Source organism: Brachycentrus maculatus, unplaced genomic scaffold, assembly GCF_059751285.1.
Source record: "Brachycentrus maculatus isolate JH-2025_06_01 unplaced genomic scaffold, ASM5975128v1 h1tg000653l, whole genome shotgun sequence".
In the NCBI taxonomy this organism is placed as follows: Eukaryota; Metazoa; Arthropoda; class Insecta; order Trichoptera; family Brachycentridae; genus Brachycentrus; species Brachycentrus maculatus.
This window is the reverse complement of record NW_028281389.1, coordinates 1,555,001-1,578,429: the sequence shown is the minus strand read 5'-3', so window position 1 is coordinate 1,578,429 and position 23,429 is coordinate 1,555,001. Positions and strand designations below refer to the sequence as shown.

Here is a 23,429-nt window from a genome sequence, read left to right as displayed (position 1 = left end):
ACACACTCAAAATGTAAATGCCATATTATTTTATGTATTAATTTTAAATCAAACACAGATTTTTTGAGTCTACTAACTCAAAATATCTGTGTTTGATTTAAAATTAATACATAAATTAAAATGGAGTTCTACAAATTAAACGCCAAATCAATAAATAATGCCATATTATATAAAAAATCGTAAATTTTCAGTTGTGCATGTTTTCGGAATGCCCAGAAAATGTACTATATCCCAGCAAAAGCGGCATATTTTTAACTTAATATTTACCCGCTACAGGGCAGAAAGCGTTGTTTTTGCATTTTGAAGAAAGGTATTGTTGATTTTTTTTAAATAAGTAAAACTAATATTTTTCAAATGGAGAAAAAACATTCAAGTTTTACCTAAAAAGATCTGTTGCGCAGTAAAAAGTTCAATAAAGTGGCTTGATATTCATTTTTAATACATTTTATAATATTATTAAACTTTAAAACGATCTCCTGAAAAATCAAGTTTTTTTTATTTATGACGTTGTTGAAAGGAGTGAGCGATATGTAATATAAAAAATGAAATAAAAGTTCTTAACCACCGTGTGTAAATAACGTGTACAGTAAGTGCGCAGCGTGATATTTATTTTCAATACATTTTATAATACATATTTTTCATTAAAAACGATCTCCTGAAAAATCAAGTTTTTTGATAAATGACGTTGTTGAAAGGAGTGAGCGAAATATTGGAATTTGTTTGGAATTTTTTTTTTATAATTTTGAAAACGCTTTTAATTTCAAAACCATGTATTTATTTTGAGGAAAAGGTTATTTTTCAACTCAAAATCGGTGTTTAAGAAAAAAATTCAGGTACATTTAACCTTTGTACATATCAGTTTTAATAGTTTGTAGTTTGGACGCAGTCTACTCGTATTAGGGGTGGTTTTTATTTATACATATTTTTAAGAAATTACCCACAAAAAACATTTAAAAGGATGAATTTTTCATATTATTTTTTGACATCTCATCAAAGATGAAGAAGAGCACGGAAGTCTGGGCATTTACGGGGCTGACGACCGTCATAGGCTGGTTTGAGTGATCTCTTTACACACGTGTAACATTCACCAATTCTACCCATTATTGACAACCACGCTACTCAAATTCTTTGAAGTTCTATATATATGAACCAATTTAGAAATCTTGATTATAATCCAGGATTCGGACCTCACCTACTAATATAAGAGTTTCTGCTTAATAAAAAGCTTCTTTACATCTCACCAATAGATGTCTCTAGTGAAGTTCTAGTGATTTTAAGAACAAGGCTGACGACTTAAGTGATCACTTTACAGATTGTCGTTCGGACTTATATCTCGATCCGTTCCGATCATGCCCGCGTTACGCAAGGGGGCCGGCCGATCGCCGATGGGCCGCGGAGTATCTCGAATTTGGGACGCGCGTTCGGATTACCGTTCGAGTGATAATGTTGACATTTCAGGTTTGCCGAACGGTACACGAAATCCAAACGAGAAGCGATCAGTGCACTGCTCTAGTTATCGGGATTACGGCGTTTATGCAATTCGCTAATGCGAAATTATCATAACTCTGTATAATATTTTATGCGGTTAGTTTTACTGCGCGCCTTCGTAGAGTAACGGTTGCCGCCTTAGGTTAGCGTGTACAGGTTCGAGGCTCGATTCCCAGAAGTTTCAAAGTAATACAAGTGTTTTTCTTTGACATCTCAACATAGATGAAGAAAAATAAAGAATTTCTTTAACGTTTTTCGCAGATACTTTACAGCATATTTTATTAATTTTATAAAATAAAACAACTTTGTTTTTAACCACTTTGTTATTGGTACACTTTTTCTTAACTGAGTATAATATTTTATTTGATTAGTTTTACTGCGCGTCTTCGTAGAGTAACGGTTGCCGCCTTAGGTTAGCGTGTACAGGTTCGAGGTTCGATTCCCAGAAGTTTCAAAGTAACAAGTGTTTTTCGCAGATACTTTGTGGCACAATTATATATAAACTTAATAAAATAAAGCTTTTTTTTAACCACTGTTTTATTGGTACGTTTTTTCTTACATGTTTAACCCTGATGATGACAAGGTTCTTGTCGAAACCGGTTGTAGAAAAAATGTACCGATAAAAAAGTGACAAAAATAAAGCTATTTTATTTTATAAAATTATAAATATGGAAGTCTTAGTCATTTTATTTTAAGGAGTTATTTTTACATTTTTGACTCTTTACATGAATGAAAAAGAATACGGAAATCTGGGTATTCTAAGAGGTCTGGGTATTAAAACCCATACTGATGTAAGAATTTATACCCATTGTTTTATTACCCAGAAACCAAAATTTGTGAACAATAATTTGATCAAACCAAAAAATTGTGGAGAATATAAGTGAATTATATTGAAAAAAATAATTGTTATCACCTTTTTAAAATCCTTACCTTTAAATAACTCTTTACTTTTCAAAACCATATGTTTATTTCGAAGAAAAACATATATTTTTAATACAAAAACAGTGTTCTAAGCAAAAAATTCAATTACGTAAAAATATAACCTGGATTTAAAGAAAATTAAATTGCGGGTTACCGATTATCTCTTTTTTCTATTTTTACAATAATTGCAACTACATACATATACGAATTATGTATACATAAAGTTTTTTTTAAATATAATATAAGTACTCTATGAATATAAATGTAATTGTAACGCAATTACGATTCTGCGTTCATCGTGAAAGTTGGGTCATGCATGGCTATGAAAATATACGATATTTAATCATACACACGTGTTTACATAATATTGCCAGCTTATAAGTCATATTTTATTGTTAGCCATACAGAGTTTATTAAATAACCTGTAATTTCTTAAACATTTGGCGGAAATGGTCGTATAACCCATAGCACTTGAAGTTTTAATTTAGCAGTTTATTATTACGAGTTACAAAAACAAATTTGCTCAAATTCCTCATAAACTAAAGTCTGACATAAAAAAAACCGAACATTGGTCTGGGGGATCGCATTTTCTCAACGTGTGCAATATTATATATTTAAATATATATAAATATATATGTATATATATATATATCGCTCACTCCTTTCAACATCGTCAAATATCAAAAAACTTGATTTTTCAGGAGATCGATTTTAAAGTTTAAAAATATAATAAAATGCATTAAAAATAAATATCAAGCCACTTGGTGAACTTCAATATTAAGTACTTATATTTTTAAAAAAAATAAACAATACCTTTTCTTCAAAATGCAAAAACAACACTTTTTGCCCGGTAACGGATAAATATTAAGTTTAAAATATGCCGATTTTGCTGGGATATAGTATTCTGGGCATTCCGAAAACACGCACCACTGAAAATTTACGATTTTTGAAATATGACGTTGTTGAAAGGAGTGAGCTTTAAATAAAATTCATTTAATTTATTTTTTTAGTATTTTAATGTCTTCAATTTTTTATGTCTGTAGGAAGGTTGTTGAAGTACTTGGTCCCCAAATATTTAAAGTTCTGTTAAAATTGGTATTGCCGCCTGAAGTTTGACAGCTAGCGCAGCGCACCTTTTTGAGCACGAATCACATTCGTCCTTTTTTGAAAAAGTTCTAAAGGGATGCGTTCGTCTGTTGTTTTATGGCGGGTAAATTAAATATTTATATCACGTGGGCGGTTGTCATCGCAGCGCGCCTTTTGGCATTTCCGGTTTTACAGGCTAGAGAAAGCTGACGAATACAACGTCAATGATATGCACAATATTTCGAGTGTGTCCAAATACATGTTCACAAATCTAGATTTTTCTCTATTAGGTAGTTATTTTAAAAATATATCTCAACATATATAAAGAGGAATACGGTTGTCTGGGTATTTACAGGGCTTGTGACTTGTTATCGGTTGGTTAAATTATCACTTTACACGCCTGCAAAATTAGTCATTAATTCAATCATGAGTAGATTGGTTTATGTTGGAATGATTATTTAACCAGCATATGACAGGTCATAAGCCCAGCAAATATCCAGACTTCCATATTTTCTTTAATATATGTTGAGATGTCAAAAAAAAGCAATCAATGTCATGACACAACATTAATAATATGGTTCACAATATTTTAAGTTTTTTAAAATTATTTTATGAGACGAATGTAGGTGGAAAATGAAGCAGAGGAAGACCGCGGAAAACTTGGCACAATAGGTATGTCGAATACTTGAAAGCGGCCGGGTCAGGAGTCTTAATAATCGTCGGGTACGTGTGAGGAGATGCATGAACGTAGAAGAGGCGAAGAATGTTTGCAAAGACAAAGTGGTGTGGCGTTCGATTCTCTCTGCCTACCCCTGCGGGGAAGCGGCGTGATGGTTAGTTAGTTAGTTACTTAGTTAGTTTAATAGATTTATATTATCCACTGACACTTCGTGATGGAATTGCATTTTTAATTTATTATTAGATTAAAACCAATATTTTTAGCTTTTCCACTTTTTCATTTGACCAGCGACCGGGTTTCGTCGTTGCCGACATCACCAGTCTGATGATGTCGGTAACGACGAAACCCGGTTGCTGGTCAAATAAAAAAGTGGAAAAGCTAAAAATATTGGTTTTAATCTAATAATAAATTAGTTAGTTTAAATTTCAAAAAAATCTCACAGTTATCAAATCTCTGCCAACTGATAATAGGTAGAAGAAGAATAAAAAACAATTTCAAGTAATTCTTATAAAAACTGTGTAGATAAGATGATGATAAGTTCGAAAATAATTTAAAAAATAACCTGTGTAGGAAAGCGGTGTGATGGCCACTCCAGCGAGCATTGTGCCCGCCGCATACCTCACACTCACGGTAAAACAAAACGGATGTTTGTCGCTAACGTCAGACTGTCAGACATATTTAGTAGTTTTGCGAACTCAAAACACCGACGTGTGTGAGCTCCTATTTAAGTATCAATTAGGTAGGTACCTATCTACTTATCGGTCACTCCTTTCAAGAACGTCAAAATCAAAAAAACTAGATTTTTCAGGAGAATGTTTTCAAAGTTTTAAAATATAATAAAATGTATTAAAAATAAATATCAAGCCGCTTATTGAAATTTTTACTGTGCAACAGATCTTTTTAGGTAAAACCTGAAGGTTTTTTTTCCATTTGAAAATATTTAGTATTTAAAAAAAATAATTAAACAATACCTTTTCTTCAAAATGCAAAAACAGCACTTTCTGTCCTGAAGCGGGTAAATATTAGGTTAAAAATATGCCTCTTTTGCTGGGATATAGTACATTTTCTGGACATTCCGAAAACATGCACAACTGAAAATTAACGATTTTTGATTTATGACGTTCTTGAGAGGAGTGAGCGATATGTGTATTGAAGCAATTTTTGTCAATAATAGGAATGGTAAAATGGGGAAGGGATGCAAGGCTGAGATAAGCATTATCCATAAATTTCGTTCATTGATTCGGCAGTCTTCTATCTAAAAAAAAATCTATCTACAACATTTTGAGTGTGTCCAAATACTTGTTCACAAAATCTGGATAATCTCTTGATTTTGTGAACGTATTAGGACACACTCAAAATGTTGTAAATAAATTATCCGGTCAAATTATAAACTTAAATAATAAAAATGAAAATGATATTTTTTAGCGTTTCTTATGTGTGTGATTATAATCCAGGATTCGGACCTCGCATACTAATAAAAGTGTTTCTGCTCAATAAAAGCTTCTTTTCATCTCACCGATAGATGTCTCTAGTAAAGTTCTAGTGATTCAAGAACAATGTTTCAAAATTGGTTCATACACATCGTAGTCATACAGAAAAAAGTGACCAAGTGCTTTTTTCACTAAAAGACGATTATTGACTATTTGACATCTTACTAGCTTAATATTGCCCTGAAAAAAATCCCAAAGGATTTTAAACATGGAAGTATAATATATTGACTTGTGAAAAATGACTTACTGCATTGATGTTTATTTTCTTGCCAAGCAAATGTGACTTGAATGGCCCTCCTGAACATTTTACGTTTTGTTAGTTGGCCACTTTCATCTGTACGACGATATTTAAATATATTTCATATAATCATATAAAAATATAAATAAACATTTTATTTCTCTGATTACGATACTTAAATATATGAACTCACAGTAGTCCTACAAAGTAATTTCAATGTTACAATCTAAAGACCACATTGCTGCCCACAAATGCTCTGATATTCGATACTGAGTTCATTAACACCAAAAAATTCAAATAGTTTTTTTTACTACACCCTGTATTTCTCATGAGGGCTTTACGATTTTGTGTTACCGTGTACTTGCGACCCCTGCATGACCAGATGGTATGACACACCCATTACCATGCAGCTCAAAGCGCACTGCAGACGCCAGAAGTGTTTATTTATGAAACCCGAGTTGCCCAGACGACTTACGGCACAAATGCATATCTGAGAATAAATTAAAACGAAAAAAATTAAACTTGTATATTAAAGAAATGGGTAAAAAATGATCAAGAGTTACTACTATGAGAATCGTAAAAAACGTTTTTTTGTATGTATATTATGTTGAAATAATTGTTTTAAAAATATATGTAAAAAGAACTCTACCGGCAAGACACACAAGGTCGCTTGGTGGGTCTCTGAAAAAAATATATGAATTTTCCGTTAAGTTAATTATTTTCAGTTAATTAATGCTCGGTCAATGATTTTAAAATAAATTTTTATGTGACTTTGACTCTTCACCCTGAAAAAAAATAAATGACACTAACCTGGCAAATTATTTTAAAAGCAAACTTTAAAAATAACTTGCCAGGTTAGTCACCTAAAAATTTCTTTTAAAATCATTGACCGGGCACTAATATTATTTTTCCGCCAAGGCAAGCCAGTATTGCTAATATTTTGGACTGTGATTAATAGAATACTTATTCAGTATTATGAAAAAAAAATAGAATCCTAAAATATGAAAAATTGAAAAAGTGGCACTCAAAAAACTGATATAAGGCGTAGATATTCGGAAAATTCATAAAAGTGGAAATATCTGGAAAACTGAGGCATTTTTACTGAGGTCATATATTCATTTTTTGGCGAGTCAAAAGCTGGCCTAACGCCCTTTAAAAGGAATACGTCGGATTATGGTACATCCTGTATATGATTATTTGACCTGATGATAGAATAATTATTCCGAAACCGATAGTCGTGATATAGTGTTTTTAAGTGGTATTATACACAGTGAACGATAAATGATAAGGAGTGTTATATTCTTCTTCTTTCCATGTTCGCTCCCTAGGTAGAGCATATGGCAAACACGAGTCGTCTCCAAGTCACTCTGTCACGCGCCATCTCCTTGGCTTCCACCCAGGTCAGTCCGGCGTCTCGAAGTTCCGCTGAGTATAGTCGGTGAATGGTCGTCAGCGGCCTTCCGGGGCGCCGGAATCCTCGGGGTTGGAAGAAGAGACATGAGGGGTTGATGCCCTCAGGTGACATTCTAAGGACATGTCCCAACCATGTCCACCTTCTTCTCTTCAGGACTTCCAGTATGAGGGGCTGTTGAGTTCTTCTCCTCACATCGTTATTCCTGACGAAGTCATACCACTTTATACCCAGTATTCGCCTCAGGCACCTATTTTCAAAACTTGCTAGTTTTTTGCTTTGAGCTTTGGTGAGGTGCCACGACTCACATCCGTACAGCAACACTGTTAGGATGCAGGCGTTAAAGAGACGACACTTGGTTTTTGTCGAGTAAAGCAGCGAGTCCCAGACCACAAAGTTAACAATGCTTTTAATATACAAAATAAATATATTACTTGCTACCTATTGGCTTGGTTAGCGTTAAATGACCGAATAAAAAACCGAATCAAATAACGACTTATTTTTAATATATCGATTTGTAATTCACTTTTTAATTTTCATCGCCCATGTCTATTATAACATTGACCATTTATCGATTCGACATCATTAACCCTTCGCAAATAGAAATTAATTTTCCAGATTCGGTCGAGTACCTACCTAGGTACTCGACGGACTACCTGCAAGTAAATTAAAGACCAGAACACTTTATCCATGGCAGACGAGCGTTCGTCTATGATTAATGCGTAATAAAATCATGCTTTATCTCAGTGAGTGGAACACTCGTTCGAATTTGATAATATTCGAATTTAAAACGTGAAACGTGGAACGCTTCAATTACGAACGTGCGCCATAGATAATATTACCATAGACTAGATTTTCTTTTATCGCGGTTTCGTAATAACACAGTGGTGCATTCTTGCACGTACTTGCTACTGTTTTTTTTATTTTTTTATTTATTTGGGTTAACAACAGCAACATATGTAAAACAAAACAATTAAAAGATATACATTAAACAAGCCAATTATAGTTTACAACTGAAACATAAAGATTAGTACAAACTATTAAGTGTAGATCTAGCAAATGAATGTGTGTGCGTGTGTGATGTTGATTCTAGTAGGGACATACAATGCTGAGAAGCATAGTTTTTAAAGATCCTGAGAGGACATATCGCTCACTCCTTTCAAGAACGCCATAAATAAAAAAACTTGATTTTTCAGGAGAACGTTTTTAAAGTTTAAAAATATAATACAATGTCTTAAAAATAAATATCAAGCCACTTACTGAACTTTTTACTGTGCAACAGATCTTTTTAAGTAAAACCAGAAGGTTTTTTCTGCATTTCAAAAATATTCAGTATGTTTAAAAAAATAATTAAACAACACCTTTTGTTCAAAATGCAAAAACAACACTTTCTGCCCTGTGGCGGGTAAATATTAAGTTAAAAATATGCCGCTTTTGCCGGGATATAGTACATTTTCAGGGCATTCCGAAAACATGCACAACTGAAAATTGACGATTTTTGATTTATGACGTTCTTGAAAGGAGTGAGCGATATGCTCACCATTCGACTTTTCAACACAGGTTTATTTATTTTGAATTTAAGTTTTACTTGGTAAATACCAATACTTCTTCAAATCGCGTGTAATATTCACCATTCTACCCATGATTGACACATGATTAACCATAGTGTGGTTGTCAATCATGGGTAGAATGTTGAATGTTACACGTGTGTAAAGTGTTCACTTAACCAGCCTATGACGAGTCACAAGCCCTGTCAATACCCAGACTTTCACATTCTTCTACATATTGAGTTCAAGCTGAGATTCAAAATGATCTTTATTTTATTTATTGTTTCGGCATTGACTTTGTGGTAAGACATGTTACAATGATTAAAGAAAACACTTGTGTTTTACCACTTGAGTTTTATTATAGACTACATGTTTCAGAAGTTAAACTTCCATCATTCAGGTCTGTATAATAACATGATAATAATCATTATGATCTTCTTTTTTTTTTCGGTTTTTGTGTAAATATGTTTTTTACTTTTTTTTTTAGGACCACAGCTACCACCGTTCTTTTTTACACTGTATTTCGCGAAACGAATCCACCGTGTAAAAAGAGGGTCTAGTGTGGTTTTAGACATCCATTCATAGGTGCATATGGTTTTTTACATGTTGTTTTTCGATACATGTAATTATTTGTGTAATTTATTTAAAAATATAGTATCTTGATACGCTTTAAACAAATAATTAATGCTATTATTGTCTTCTAATATTTTTTGTTGCTATACAATATTTTTCGGTGACGCAACTTGCGTAACGATAAAATTCGCCTGCGTCATTTTTTTAGTGGATTTTATTTGTTTTCATTAGATTTGGTTTATCCATGAGGACATTAGGTAAATTCTTATTATTTTTTGACATCTTAACAGAGATGAAGAAGAATGTGGAAGTCTGGGCATTTACGAGGCTTACGACCGTCATAGGCTGGTATGAGTGATCACTTTACACACGTGTAACATTCATCAGTTCTACCCATGGTTTTCAATGTATAATACAACTTAAAATAAGTGCTATTATAAAAGTGTTTATTTTATTTTCAAATAATCAGCATGTCATTCTACAAAGTTAATGCCGAATCAATATATAATATATAGCACACTTAGATCAATAGAGTATCAACTGAAAAAAACTTTTTTCAGGAGAGATGAAAAACGTATAGTGATGCCGCCTTATGTAATAGAAGTTTCCTGTTTTCTTTTATGAATGGACAATGAAGAATATTAAAAAAAGAGTAAAAAGTAAAAAAGTTAAAGTAAAGAATATTTTCTTTAAAACATGTCATACAAATGGTCTAATTATTCTAAAAATATGATTTTTTGAGAAACCACTGTATGGTACAACATTTTTAAAAAAATTTTCTCTCATTATTTCAACTTGAAATGAAATAAGTCAAAATAAACATATTTTTTCGCGTACCTGAGTCATCAAAATGGTTGCAACTCCAAATAAAGCAGTGAATATTTCGCTCACTCCTTTCAACAACGTCATATATCAAAAATCGTCAATTTTTCATTGTGCATTTTTTCGGAATGCCCAGAAAATATACTATATCTCAGCAAAAGTGGCATATTTTTAACTTAATATTTACCGTGTTTTTAACTTTGTATTTTTAACTTAATATACGATTTTTGAAAATGATGCGGAATGCATTGAAACACGTGTCACAGTAGATTTTAAGAAATAGTGGTATTTACTATGTAAAACATTACAAATTAAAAATGAATATTTACCCGCCACAGGGCATAAAGTGTTGTTTTTGCCTTTTGAAGAAAATGTATTGTTTAAATATTTTATTTTAATATTCTAAATATTTTTCAAATGGAGAAAAAACATTCAGGTTTTACCTAAAAAGATCTGATGCATAGTTAAAAGTTCAATAAGTGGCTTGATATTTATTTTTAAAACATTTTATTTCATTTTTAAACTTTAACAACGATCTCCTGAAAAATCAAGTTTTTTGATATATGACGTTGTTGAAAGGAGTGAGCGATTTGTCCATTCGATCAAGATCTGATCACCAAATTTGTCGCAAATCGAAATAAATCTGATTTGTACCACCAACGTATGTCTACCCCGCTCGGTTTTATGGCAGTTATTAAAATTACAACAGTTTCAGTGCAGGGGTGATGGGATTTTTTACTCACCAAAAGGAACATGTAGTGCTATCTTTTTAAGAATATTTAAGATATTGACAAATCGGATGAATTTATGTATCGCTCACTCCTTTCAAGAACGTCATAAATCAAAAAACGTGATTTTTCAGGAGAACGTTTTTAAAGTTTAAAAATATAATACAATGTATCAAAAATAAATATCAAGCCACTTATTGAACTTTTTACTTTGCGCAACAGATGTTTTAAGGCAAAACCTGAAGGTTTTTTCACCATTTAAAAAAATATTTAGTACATTTAAAAAAACAATTAAACAATACCTTTTCTTCAAAATGCAAAAACGACACTTTTTGCCCTGTAGCGGGTAAATATTAAGTTAAAAATATGCCGCTTTTGCTGGGATATAGTACATTTTCTGGGCATTCCGAAAACATGCATAACTGAAAATTGTCGATTTTTTATTTATGACGTTCTTGAAAGGAGTGGGCGATATGCGCCTTTGTATGTAGAATCCGAATACGTGATAATCTAAAAAAAAACATAATTTTGAGTTGATACAATTTTTACCTAGGTGTGCGATAAATACATTATCAAATAAATGTATGAACTCAAAATAATTATGTTTGATGTTATGTGTGCAGTCGTAAGACAATAACACGACTGTCCAAACGCAAAACACAGTAAGGGACATTAGTAGTAGGTATTTTTGCATTTTTGGACTAAGTAGATTCTACCTAGTGTTACACCAAATAAGTAAATGTTTTTTTTCAGCAATTCTCGTTAAATGTTGAGTGAATCCGACATGGGTGTAAAGTGATTAAAAAATAAGTGAAAACTTTCGAACATTACTTATAATCGATCGAATTATGTAAAATGATAATAAAATGCCAAACTGGCGTCAGAACCTCCTTTCGGCCGGAGAGAGCCTCTCTCTTTCAGAGGCCGGTAAGAAGCAGCACTCGAACTCTCTGCAAAACTCCACCAACAGCCTATCGCGATTGGTCACCAGCGCCATATCCATCATACCGACAGACTTCCAGAAGTCGAACACTGGCTCCAGGAAGCCCAAAACGATGACAGATACATTGAGTTCCAACTTCCAATTCGGAAGCGAGAAAAAATTTGGGTTTGCTGAAGGAAAAAACCCTTTTTTCTGCAGAGAAGCAGATTTATCGGCTGATTTTTCGTCGTTTTTAACAGATTCTTCGAGTTTTGCAGACTATGAGGATAGGAGAGGTTCTGTTTCGAACTTGGATGACCCTCCTCAGTTGGCGCCGGTTGAAACTGAAGAGCTAGACGCGGACAAGCAGTTTGCTCAAAGTCTGTTTTTTCCCAACAATGGGCAAGAATATTTCGAAGAGGCTAACACTGACGGTTCAGAGTGTCTCTCGACTTCTACGTGCGACAGCTTCGAACGTTGCGATTTCGACTGCAAGGACTTTGAACCGTTCTCCGACACGTGCTGTTGCGAACCTAATTCCGATGGAGCGTGTGCGAGGTCCCCTAAGCTCTTGGACAGTCCTGAAGATCACTTCAAGTCCATCCTCAGGGACGATGATGGGTTGTCTGGTAGAAGTGACATGGATGGGTTGGATCTCGCGTTGTTCGAGCCAGCCAGTACTCAAATGGAGAACAAAGAGTGTCCGAAGAGTTTCGACTGTGATCACGGGGGAGATGGGAATGTCATAGTTGGACTTCTCAACGTCTTGACAGATGGCGTTGCAGAGAATGGTATGTTTTATCATCACAGTGTTTTCTTATTAATATAGTATAAATTTATTATTTTTGGTCGATAGCCCAATTGACAATTAGCCATGTATTTTTGGTCGATGGCTTAATTTACAATGAATCCATACCTGAATTGTGGACAAAATGAGTTTTTCCACCGTAGTGCGTAGTAGAGAGCCGATTCTTACAGATTGCCGATAGATTTTCAATTATTTTTAGTCTAATACAGTTACAATGATTAATACAGTTAATTGTTTTTGTGTGAAAATTTTCATAATTTTTTTGGATTTGTGGCAGGGGGTTAAATCCAGCTGAAATTTTATTACCATTTTACCTTCGTTTTTGTATCTCTGGTTGTATATTTTCCAGTAGAATTGGGTGATACTTCTCGCTATTCATCATCTCAGTTACTGAAAGAAGCAGCCCTGGTCCATAATACGAGGAACACTCCCAAAACATGTTTTTTACAGGGTGTTGAAAATACGAAAAAAAAGTTTTGTTTCAATTAATCTGTTCGATACTGTACGCATTTGATACACATTTCCGGAAGATGCCGAGAAGCGGGTGCAAAGCAAGAGGAATGCTATTGTTTGTGGTATTTTTAGGTTATTTCAAAACATTTTGCGTGTTTTCGCTGTATCAACTTCCTGGAATTCATTTTTCTGGAGAACATGATTCAAAATACTGTAACACATGTTGCAAAATATTTCTGCGGCAAAAACACATTAACTGTTTTGCATTTTTATGCCTCGACCACAGTACGGAGTGGCAAGTAACTCTGAGTAACCTCTTCCGTTTTGAAATACCCAAATTAACCAGCTGCCTGACATATCGTAGTCGTACAGGAGAAAGTGACCAACTACCAAAACGTAAAATGTTCAGGAGGGCCATTTAAGTCACTATTGCCTGGCAATAAAATAAACACCAATGCAGTTAGTGATTTTTAACTAGTCAATATATTATACTTCCAAGTTTAAAATCCTTTGGGATTTTTTCAGGGCAGTATTAAGCTAGTAAGATAGTCAATGATTTCAGTCATATAAACTATCATTTTTAAGTCATATAAACTAAATATGCCATAAATCCTTGTATATAATAGGCAAGGAGAAGAGGCAAAATATAAATATTAAAAAAAATACATAACCTGTATTTTTTTTTAATTACCTAACGTCCAAGTGACTCTGAAGTCTAGCTACGGCTTATGCAACACCGTTTATCATGTCCCTACTCAGGTTTCAACTTTATAAGTTTCATAGCCTATGCCTACTTGTGAGTGGATTTACTCTTTATGTTTAAAGTTACTATAATTTCATGTAATTCATGAGTGAAAATTCTAGGCAAAAACACTCGCTCATAACCTGTAAGTAAATATACATAAAATATATATATTATTACAAATACAAATAAAACTAACTAACTGTCACCTCGCTTCCATATAGGGGTAGGCAGAGAAAATAGAACGCCACACCAATCTGTCTTTGCAAACATTATTCGCCTCTTCCACGCTCATACATCTCCTCATGCATACCCGCCGATTATTTCGACTCCTAACCTGACCGCTTTCAAGCAATTGACATACCTGATAGTGCTAAGTTTTTTTCGGTCTTCCTCTGCTTCTTTTTCAACTAAATTTGTTTAACCGTTTTTCATACGTTCCACATGTCCAAACCATCTGTACCCATTTTTTAAAAATTTCATTGATAATGCTTATCTCAGTTTTGCATTATTTCCTTATTTCACCATTCAAACATGTATAATACATCGTTTATCGGAGAATCTTATCTACATATTATCATTTATATGGGTGAGAATCAGACTTTTTAATACGACATTTTTTGTGATCCACCCAGTTGTTACAATGTATTAAGTATAGGAAACGCTGCAGCCATTAGCCGCATGAGTGATGCTATTATCATACACCCAATACCGTCCACACACGATCATATGCATTGTGGTCTGCTACGTGTTGTACATATCAGGCATTAACCCTGTAAAACCGACCATATACAGAATTTTACCTTCAAATTGGACATTTTACATAAAAAATTAAACTTGTGTTGTATTTTATAATTTTTTTTTTTAGAAATTAGAAGTTAGAAAAATATATAAATATTGGTAGTACATATCGTGGGTATACTGGCAAAATACGTTTACTCTAAAATCCCTGTTTGAATAATCCCTGTAATTGAAAGCTTTTAGCCTGGGTGAAATACCCGCTATTAAATTTAATGTTTGATTTACTTGTAAAACCACATACTTATATGGGTTATGATATTTCCATCTACTCAGTGTATTTTGCCAGTTTGTAGAACGTTGAAAACTTCATAATATGTATCATTTAGCGCCCTTGAGGTATTATTTTACGAAAATGGCGCTATATAAGTTATCCAAATTTATTATTATTATAATTCAAAATTTCAAATTTTCGAGTCAACGTTTTTTGCCAGTACACCCACGATATATCGTCAGTGTGAGTACCTGCCCACATATTTTATTCTTAAGTCTAGCTAGTGCGTCCAGTTGGCAAGCCTGTGCGGCGCGCTTTCATAGTCTCTGCGATGTGTACTCAAGCTTTCAGACAAGTTTTCAATGCTACTTTGAGTACTACATATGAATAAATTTCAAAATATTCTTTTTAAATAACTTTTTTATGAAATACAATATAACATCCAATTATTTTTGTACAACGTCCAATTTGATTTTTAAGGCATTTAATTTGGTTTGTAAAACGTCCAGTTTAAAGTGAAAAACCTATATACTTACATATTTAAGTTTTTGAACCAAATGTTCAATTCAACACATGATTGACGGTTGTCAATCACACACTACTCAAATTTTGGAACTCCTAGATATATTGATCAATCTCATGACACAGTACATATTAGTTTACAACGCCCATCAATGTTGTATAGTGATCACTTAACCAGTCTATGACAGGTCAGACTTCAATTGTTTCTTCATTTATGTAGAGATATCAAAATGTCCTACATATATCATTAATCACATGACACAGTACACATGAGTTCACAAGAGCCATCTATGTAGAATTGAGAAAGTTCAATTTAACAGAGACCCTTTTATTTGGATGTGTGCAAGATCATTTTTACACACTGCCCAGACTTCCATATTTTTCTTCATCTATATTGAGATGCCAATTTTTTTTTTAATTTACAGAAATACTAATATTTAGAAAATAAAAATATATCAGCAAGCGCTAAAGGGTTATTGCAGGCCTTGATTCCATTGCTAACCCGCTCACCCGAGCGTGAAGATGACTGGTCTTTTTTATTACATACTGGTGCTGTGATTGGTCGACTAAATAGGTATTTCTCATAATTTAAATATCTATTCAACTATTCAAAATTATAAAATCAGTTTCCTCTCTTCTTTCATAATTTGAAAAATTCCTAAATTATCTATTCAGAGACCATTCTTCTATATTCTTCTTCCTGGCTACATCCCAGCTTATTGTCCTTGTACACTGCTGGGGTCAGCTCTCCTCGTCCTCGGGTTATAGGGCCTTCTGTCCTGGACAACGTCACCTAGGCCATGCCTTCGAATCATGTTATCTTTCTGCTTCACCCATGAATTCCTTGGTCTTCTTCTAGATAACCTTCGAGGAAGATCCATTTCTATTGTCTGGTTAACTACAATTCAGAAAACAATCAGACATTTTATAACGAAACTTTAGAGGTCAGACTACTCTTTGGATAGTAGAACAGTGTATGGTAGATGTACCAATGTCTGGATAAGGTCAAACTACCTTCTGAACGGTAGATGTACCTAAATTTGGAATAAGTGTAGAGTGTAAGGGAGCAGTACCATAGTATAGAAATCAGACTACTCTTTGAATATTAGAACAGTGTATGGTAGATGTACCAATGTCTGGATAAGGTCAAACTACCTTCTGAACGGTAGATGTACCTAAATTTGGAATAAGTGTAGAGTGTAAGGGAGCAGTACCATAGTAAAGAAATCAGACTACTCTCGGAATGGTAGAACAGTGTATGGTAGATGTACCAATGTCTGGATAAGGTCAGACAACCTTCTTAACGGTAGATGTACCTAAATTTGGAATAAGTGTAGAGTGTAAGGGAGCAGTACCATAGTATAGAAGTCAGACTACTCTCTGAATGGTAGAACAGTGTATAATAGATGTACCAATGTCTGGATAAGGTCAGACTACCGTCTGAACGGTAGATGTACCTAAATCTGGAATAAGTGTAGAGTGTAAGGAAGCAGTACCATAGTATAGAGGTCAGACTACTCTCTGAATGGTAGAACAGTGTGTGGTAGATGTACCAATGTCTGGATAAGGTCAGACTTCCTCCTGAACGGTAGATGTACCTAAATTTGGAATAAGTGTAAGGGAGCAGTACCATAGTATAGAAGTCAGACTACTCTCTGAATGGTAGAACAGTGTATGGTAGATGTACCAATGCCTGAATCAGACTACCCCTGGTAGTACAACAGACCATGGTGGATGTCGCAATATAGGTGTAAGTGCAATGTTGGGTAATATTAATGTTGTGATCGTTAGTTTAGTAATAAGAAATTAATAATTACCAATTAGTCGTTACAATGTCACAGAAAGAAGTATAAGAGGGCAATGATCGGTCATAGAACCAGTATATAACATACTATAACGAGATTTTCACATATTATGGACATTGACACTTTCCCTGTTTGATTCCACTGCGGCACGTGGTATGCACGATGGCATCGATATAATGCAGGTTTTTTTTTATTTATTTTGCATTTCACCATATATTGTAATTACAAGTATAAAAAATATACATTATTTTAAAACAAACAAAAAAACATCCCACAAAGGCAATGGCTGTGTGTTGATCTTTCTTTCCAGTGTCCTTTTTTATAACCTAAAATAAAATGTACAAGATTTTGAGTGTGTCCAAATACTTGTTCACAAAATCTGGATTACCTCCAATTATAGGAGACATCTCATCAAAGATGAATAAGAATATGGAAGTCTGGGCATTTACGGGTCTGACGATCGTCATAGGCTGGTTTTAGTGATCACTTAACACAGTGTAACATTCACCAATTCTACCCATTATTGACAACCACACTACTCAAGTTCTTAGAACTTCTAGATATATCAAACTCGAAATACAGTGCTTGGCTTCACTTGAATTACAGTAGAGACATCTATTGGCGAGACGAAAACAAGCTTTTCATTAAAAAGAAACTCTTATTAATATGTGAGGTCCGAATCCTGGATTATAATCACATATCGCTCACTCCTTTCAAGAACGTCATAAATCAAAAATCGTAAATTTTCAGTTGTGCATATTTTCGGAACGCCCAGAAAATATACTATATCCCAGCAAAAGAGGCATATTTTTAAGTTAATATTTACCCGCTACAGGGTAAAAAGTGTTGTTTTTGCAATTTGAAGAAAAGGTATTGTTTAATTATTTTTTTAAATAAACTAAATATTTTTCAAATGGAGAAAAAACCTTCTGGTTTTACCTAAAAAGATCTGTTGCACTGTTAAAAGTTCAGTAAGTGGCTTGATATTTATTTTTAATATATTGTATTATATTTATAAACCTTAAAAACGTTCTCCTGAAAAATCAAGTATTTTGATTTATGACGTTCTTGAAAGGAGTGAGCGATATATAAGAAACGCCAGAAAATATCATATTCATTTTTATTATTTTAGCTTATAATTTGACCAGTTAATTTATTTACAACATTTTGAGTGTGTCCAAATATTTTTTCACAAATCTGTATTATCTCCAATTATAGGAGTAAGAAAAATAACCCCTATAATTGAAGATAATCCAGATTTGTGAAAGAGTATTTTGACACACTCAAAATGTTGTAAAAAAATAAGAATTTTGCACTTTATAAAATCTAAAGACGCAGTGTGTACGTATTAGAAATCTGGCTTAGTTTATGCATTTGCACACTCCAATGTCTCTGTAATGGACTGAACTTGAAAGTGAAACGGAAATTAATGGAAAGGCATAGAAAATACACATTTTATTACATGTATGTTAGTATATCAATCTCGCAAGCAGTTCCATACACACATGCCTGGCGTCTAGAGTCAGAACCAACCACCGTGATCATAGAAAATTATTATGCATGGAATACGGAATTATCTAACGAACCATTACATACTTTTTTTTAAAGTATGCTATATTTTAGCCATATATGCGTCAAGAGAAATGAGTATTCTTTTTATACGAAGGGTTCATATATCGTGGCTAACAAACGGCTAACTAAAATCTAATTAAACTAACTTACTTTGAAGGAATGCAAAGCTGAGATAAGCATTATCGATAAAATTAAGAAAGGTGTGTTGAGATGGTTTGGACATGTGGAACGAATGAGTGAGGAAAGAACGGTAAAACAAATTTATGAGGCGAAAATTAGTGGGAAAAGAAGCAGAGGAAGACCGAGAAAAACATGGCACGATCAGGTATGCCAAATACTTGAAAGTGGTCAGGTTAGGAGTCGTAACAATCGGCGGGTATGTATGAGGAGATGCATGAACGTGGAAGAGGCGAAGAATGTTTGCAAGGACAGAGTGGTGTGGTGTTCTATTCTCTCTGCCTACCCCTGCGGGGAAGCGGCGTGATGGTTAGTTAGTTAGTTAGTTAACTTTGAGCAAAAACTCTTTCCTTGTATGTGAGGTCCGAATCCTGGATTATAATCACATACACAAGAAACGCTAGAAAATATCCTTTTCATTTTATTATTTTTATTTTATTATTTGAGCAATTAATTTATTTATAGCAAGTATGAACACGCTCAAAATGTTGTAAATAAACAATTTCAATAATTGATTCGGCAGACATTAATTGATGTGGTAATATCTGTCAGTGATTAAGGAAACACTTGTTTTTATACGACTTGAGTTTTATTAAGGACTGGAAAAATGGAAAGCAAAGGTGATGAATTTTGAAACAATATATTATTTAATAAATTATTTTAAGAATTTAGGTTTTTTTGGAATTTAAAATTTTATAAATAATTCATAATTTAGCCTTTGTTTGGAACAAGGTGTAATAATTTTAATTTATGAGAGTGGAATGAGTGATTTGTATCTATTGGGTTGATGCAAAAGTTTTGACCGTTTTTTACATATATTTTTTTTTATTTTTTTTTTCTTGTGTATTATTTATTTAATAAATTATATAATTTCCATCAGTTCTTTTAACCTTCTTCCATCTTTCTATCAACTTATTAATACCAGTAGTATAAAATTCCGCGGATTTTAATGCAAAAAATGAAGTAAGGGATGTTTTTACCTGCTCTATTGAATAATTTTTTTCATCATAAATTTTTTTTCGCAGTGATCGGAATAAATAAAAATCAGAAAGAGCAAGATCTGGAAAATACAGTGGATGCTTGATAACATCCCAATTTAACTCATTTAGCTTGTGTTGGGTCATCATAGCCACGTGTGGTCGCGCGTTGTCGTGATGAAACACTGCCCCTTTTCTGTTTACCAATTCTGGTCTATCCTTTTGAAGGACCATGTTCAATTTGGATAATTGCTGACAATATCGTTCTGTTGTACTTGTCTTATCCTGTTCCAAGAGTTCAAAATACACAATACCCTTATTATTCCACCAAACACAAAGTATAACTTTTTTATGGATTTCGGCCTTCGAAGTTGTTAATGGGGCTTGTCCAGGTATAGTCCAATGTCTTTTTCTTGTCACGTTGTTGTACACGACCCATTTCTCATCTCCCGTCACCAAACGATGCAAAAAAGGTTCATGTTTTTGTCTCGCACTCAAAACAACGCGCGTTGAAACACGATCCAATAAATTGGCAGCCGACAATTGATGAGGTATCCAAACGTCGTACCGCGAAACCATTTCCATACGCTTCAAATGTCTTAATGCGATTGTTTGGTTGACTCCCATCATTGACACAATCTCCCTGATGGTTAGACGTGGATTGGTGTCAATTATGACTTTTAATTCGTCGTCATCAGACTTCAATGGCCCCCCGGTACGTGGTTTATCAATGAGTGAAAAATCTCCAGATCGGAATTTTGCAAACCATCTTCGTACCTGTCGAACTTTGATGACATCTGCTCCATACACTTCACAAATGTTTTTGGTTGCCACACTCGCGGTATTGTCTTGACGGAATTCATAAAGTAAACAATACGTAAATGCACTTTATCGAACGACATTTTGAAAAAATACAAGGGGTTATTACTGTACTCTAGCCAGGCCAAAACTAAATAGAAAGTAGAGGGAAAGCATCCTTTATACAATGGAATCATAAAAAAAGAAGATTCGATTCATAATTTATGAAAAAAATTTTTTTTACCTGGGATCATAAAAAACGGTCATTACTTTTGCATCAACCCAATATTATGTGATTTTGTCCGCCTCCGTAGTGTAATGGTCAGCGCACTCGGCTACCGTTCTGGAGGTCCCGGGTTCGATTCCCAGGGGGGTCAAATAAATATAAGTGATTTTTTTCACTGTAATATTTATTCAATATTACCCTGGACTGGTACCTGAAGCGGAGGGCTGATCACCTTTCCTTCATGTGTAGACAATCAAGATAACACTGCGTTTATATAAAGCAGTGCCCTATGCACCATTGGAGTGCGGATAAGGGTTTTATATATATATATATATATATATATATATATATATATATATATATATATATATATATATATATATATATATGTGATTTGCAAATTCCGAAAAATAATTACTAACAAGACCGCTACGATGTTCTTTCATTCTTATCATTAAATTTCTCAAGTGGTATAAAAACACGTGTTTCCTTAATCATTGTAACGTGTCTTACCACAAAGTTAATGCCGAATCAATAAATAAAGTAATATCTGTCCATTGCAATTGAAATTTTACTCGTCAAATATCACTATTCTAAAAGTCTTCTTCGTCGTTCTTGTATATTTCGTTCATCTGGTCACGCTGCATAGAATGTATGCAGAGCCAGCAGACGCCAGTCTACTCTTCAATTGAGGATAATTAAAGCCATCTGCAACTCATTAAAACAATTGCCTTTGTTCACTGCTATCATACTTGACTCTACAAATTACGAAACTATTCCCTTGAATTTGTTCATTAATTTGAAAGGATACTGCCTTGTGGGGCTAATATTGCACTAAATGGTGCAAAGGACACTATAAAATACATGATTCTTGACTGAAAATGAACTTACCATCACGCCGTCTCTCCGCAGGGATGGGCAGAGAGAAAAAAAACGTTACACTTATCTGTCTTTGCAAATAATCTTCACCTCTTCCACGTTTATACATCTCCTCATATGTAGGTACATGGTTGCCGATTATTCAGACTCCTGACCACTACTGCTTTTACTACTGATATCACACCATTCTCTGTAGGTGTAGACAGAGAGGATGGAACGCCACACTCTTCTGCCCTGACATAGCTACCCCCAATACAGGCCCTCCGATTACGTAGATTTTTGATCTGATCACGCCCAAGTATTTGAAATACTTGATCATGCCAAGTTTTACTCAAGCTCTCTCTGATTCTATTCACTCATTTGTTCCGCATCTCCAAAACATCTCAACACGCCCTTCACGGCCTTGCATTATTTCCTTATACCAATCGCATTTCAACAGTCTGTTTTCATCTTTCTTTTGCCAACTCCATGCTTCACCTTCACTCATCACGGTTAGAATCAAGACTTTATTGTGTACTGCCAGTTTGGCTTTTGCTGTTGGATTTTTATTTGCTATAACTGATTTAAGTGCTGGGTTGGCTTGTCTCTGGCCAATGTCTGTACATGACGGATTCGCCAGCTCTTTGTACACGTTGCGTGTGGCAATGAGGATAGCCTGGAATCACTGATTGTAAACGGTAGCCTGGAGGGGAAGAGAGGGAAAGAAAGATCCCCACACGATGCACCGATCAAGTTAAGGCAGCAGCAGGCACCTCGGTGGTTGGAGCGCTACGTGCAGCGCAGTCAAGGGAAAACTGGAGAAGAGTCATTGCTTCCATAAGGGTCACAACCCTCAGTAATGAGGAGTATGACGGAGAAGAGAGATATTAGTGCCCTATTCACTCTTCTTTCTTTACTATATTCTTTATCAGTCTACTTTCATTCATCTGTTTTTTTTCTTTTCCTTTAGATGAGGCTGGAGCATCAGCAGATTGGCAGCCACATTTCTGCGTATTACTGCAGGACAGAGGCTCTCTGGCGACATATCGAAGTGAAGAAATGGCTGTAAGTACTTTCCCATTTTATCACCATCAATACGCCATACGATTTCACTCATAAAATATTTTGACATTTTACTGTTGAAACTATTACATCTTCAAATATTAAATATAAATAATATTTTTTAAATTAAATGCTATTAATATACAAAATTTGGATTACACTAAGTGAACGATGAATGATAATACGAGTGTAACTTATTTGTAATTTATCTAGATTATCTAAACAAAGACCAGTTTTATTTACATGTAAAAATTCTATACTAGTATATTATATGATTTTAAAGTGGTATTACACAAAGTGAACGATGAATGACAAGGAGAGTGTTACTTATTTCTAATCATTCTAGATTATCTAAACAAAGACCAGTTTTATTTACATGTAAAAATTCTATACCAGTATATTATATGATATTAAAGTGGTATTACACAAAGTGAACGATGAATGATAAGGAGAATGTTATATTACCATACCACAAAGTTGACATTGCTTTTAATTAAAAATATATATATTAC

General features: G+C 33.9%; 1 protein-coding gene across 1 annotated transcript in view; it reads left to right on the top strand.

The window, feature by feature from the left end:
• LOC148300826 (uncharacterized) overlaps positions 1 to 23,429 on the top strand; it is a 63,850-nt gene that overhangs the window by 8,984 nt on the left and 31,437 nt on the right. The window contains exons 2-3 of the mRNA XM_088274269.1: positions 11,737 to 12,696; positions 22,826 to 22,920. Of these exons, the coding sequence (XP_088130395.1) occupies positions 11,850 to 12,696; positions 22,826 to 22,920 (942 nt within the window). The 5' untranslated portion in view covers positions 11,737 to 11,849. The remainder of the gene's footprint in view (positions 1 to 11,736; positions 12,697 to 22,825; positions 22,921 to 23,429) is intronic.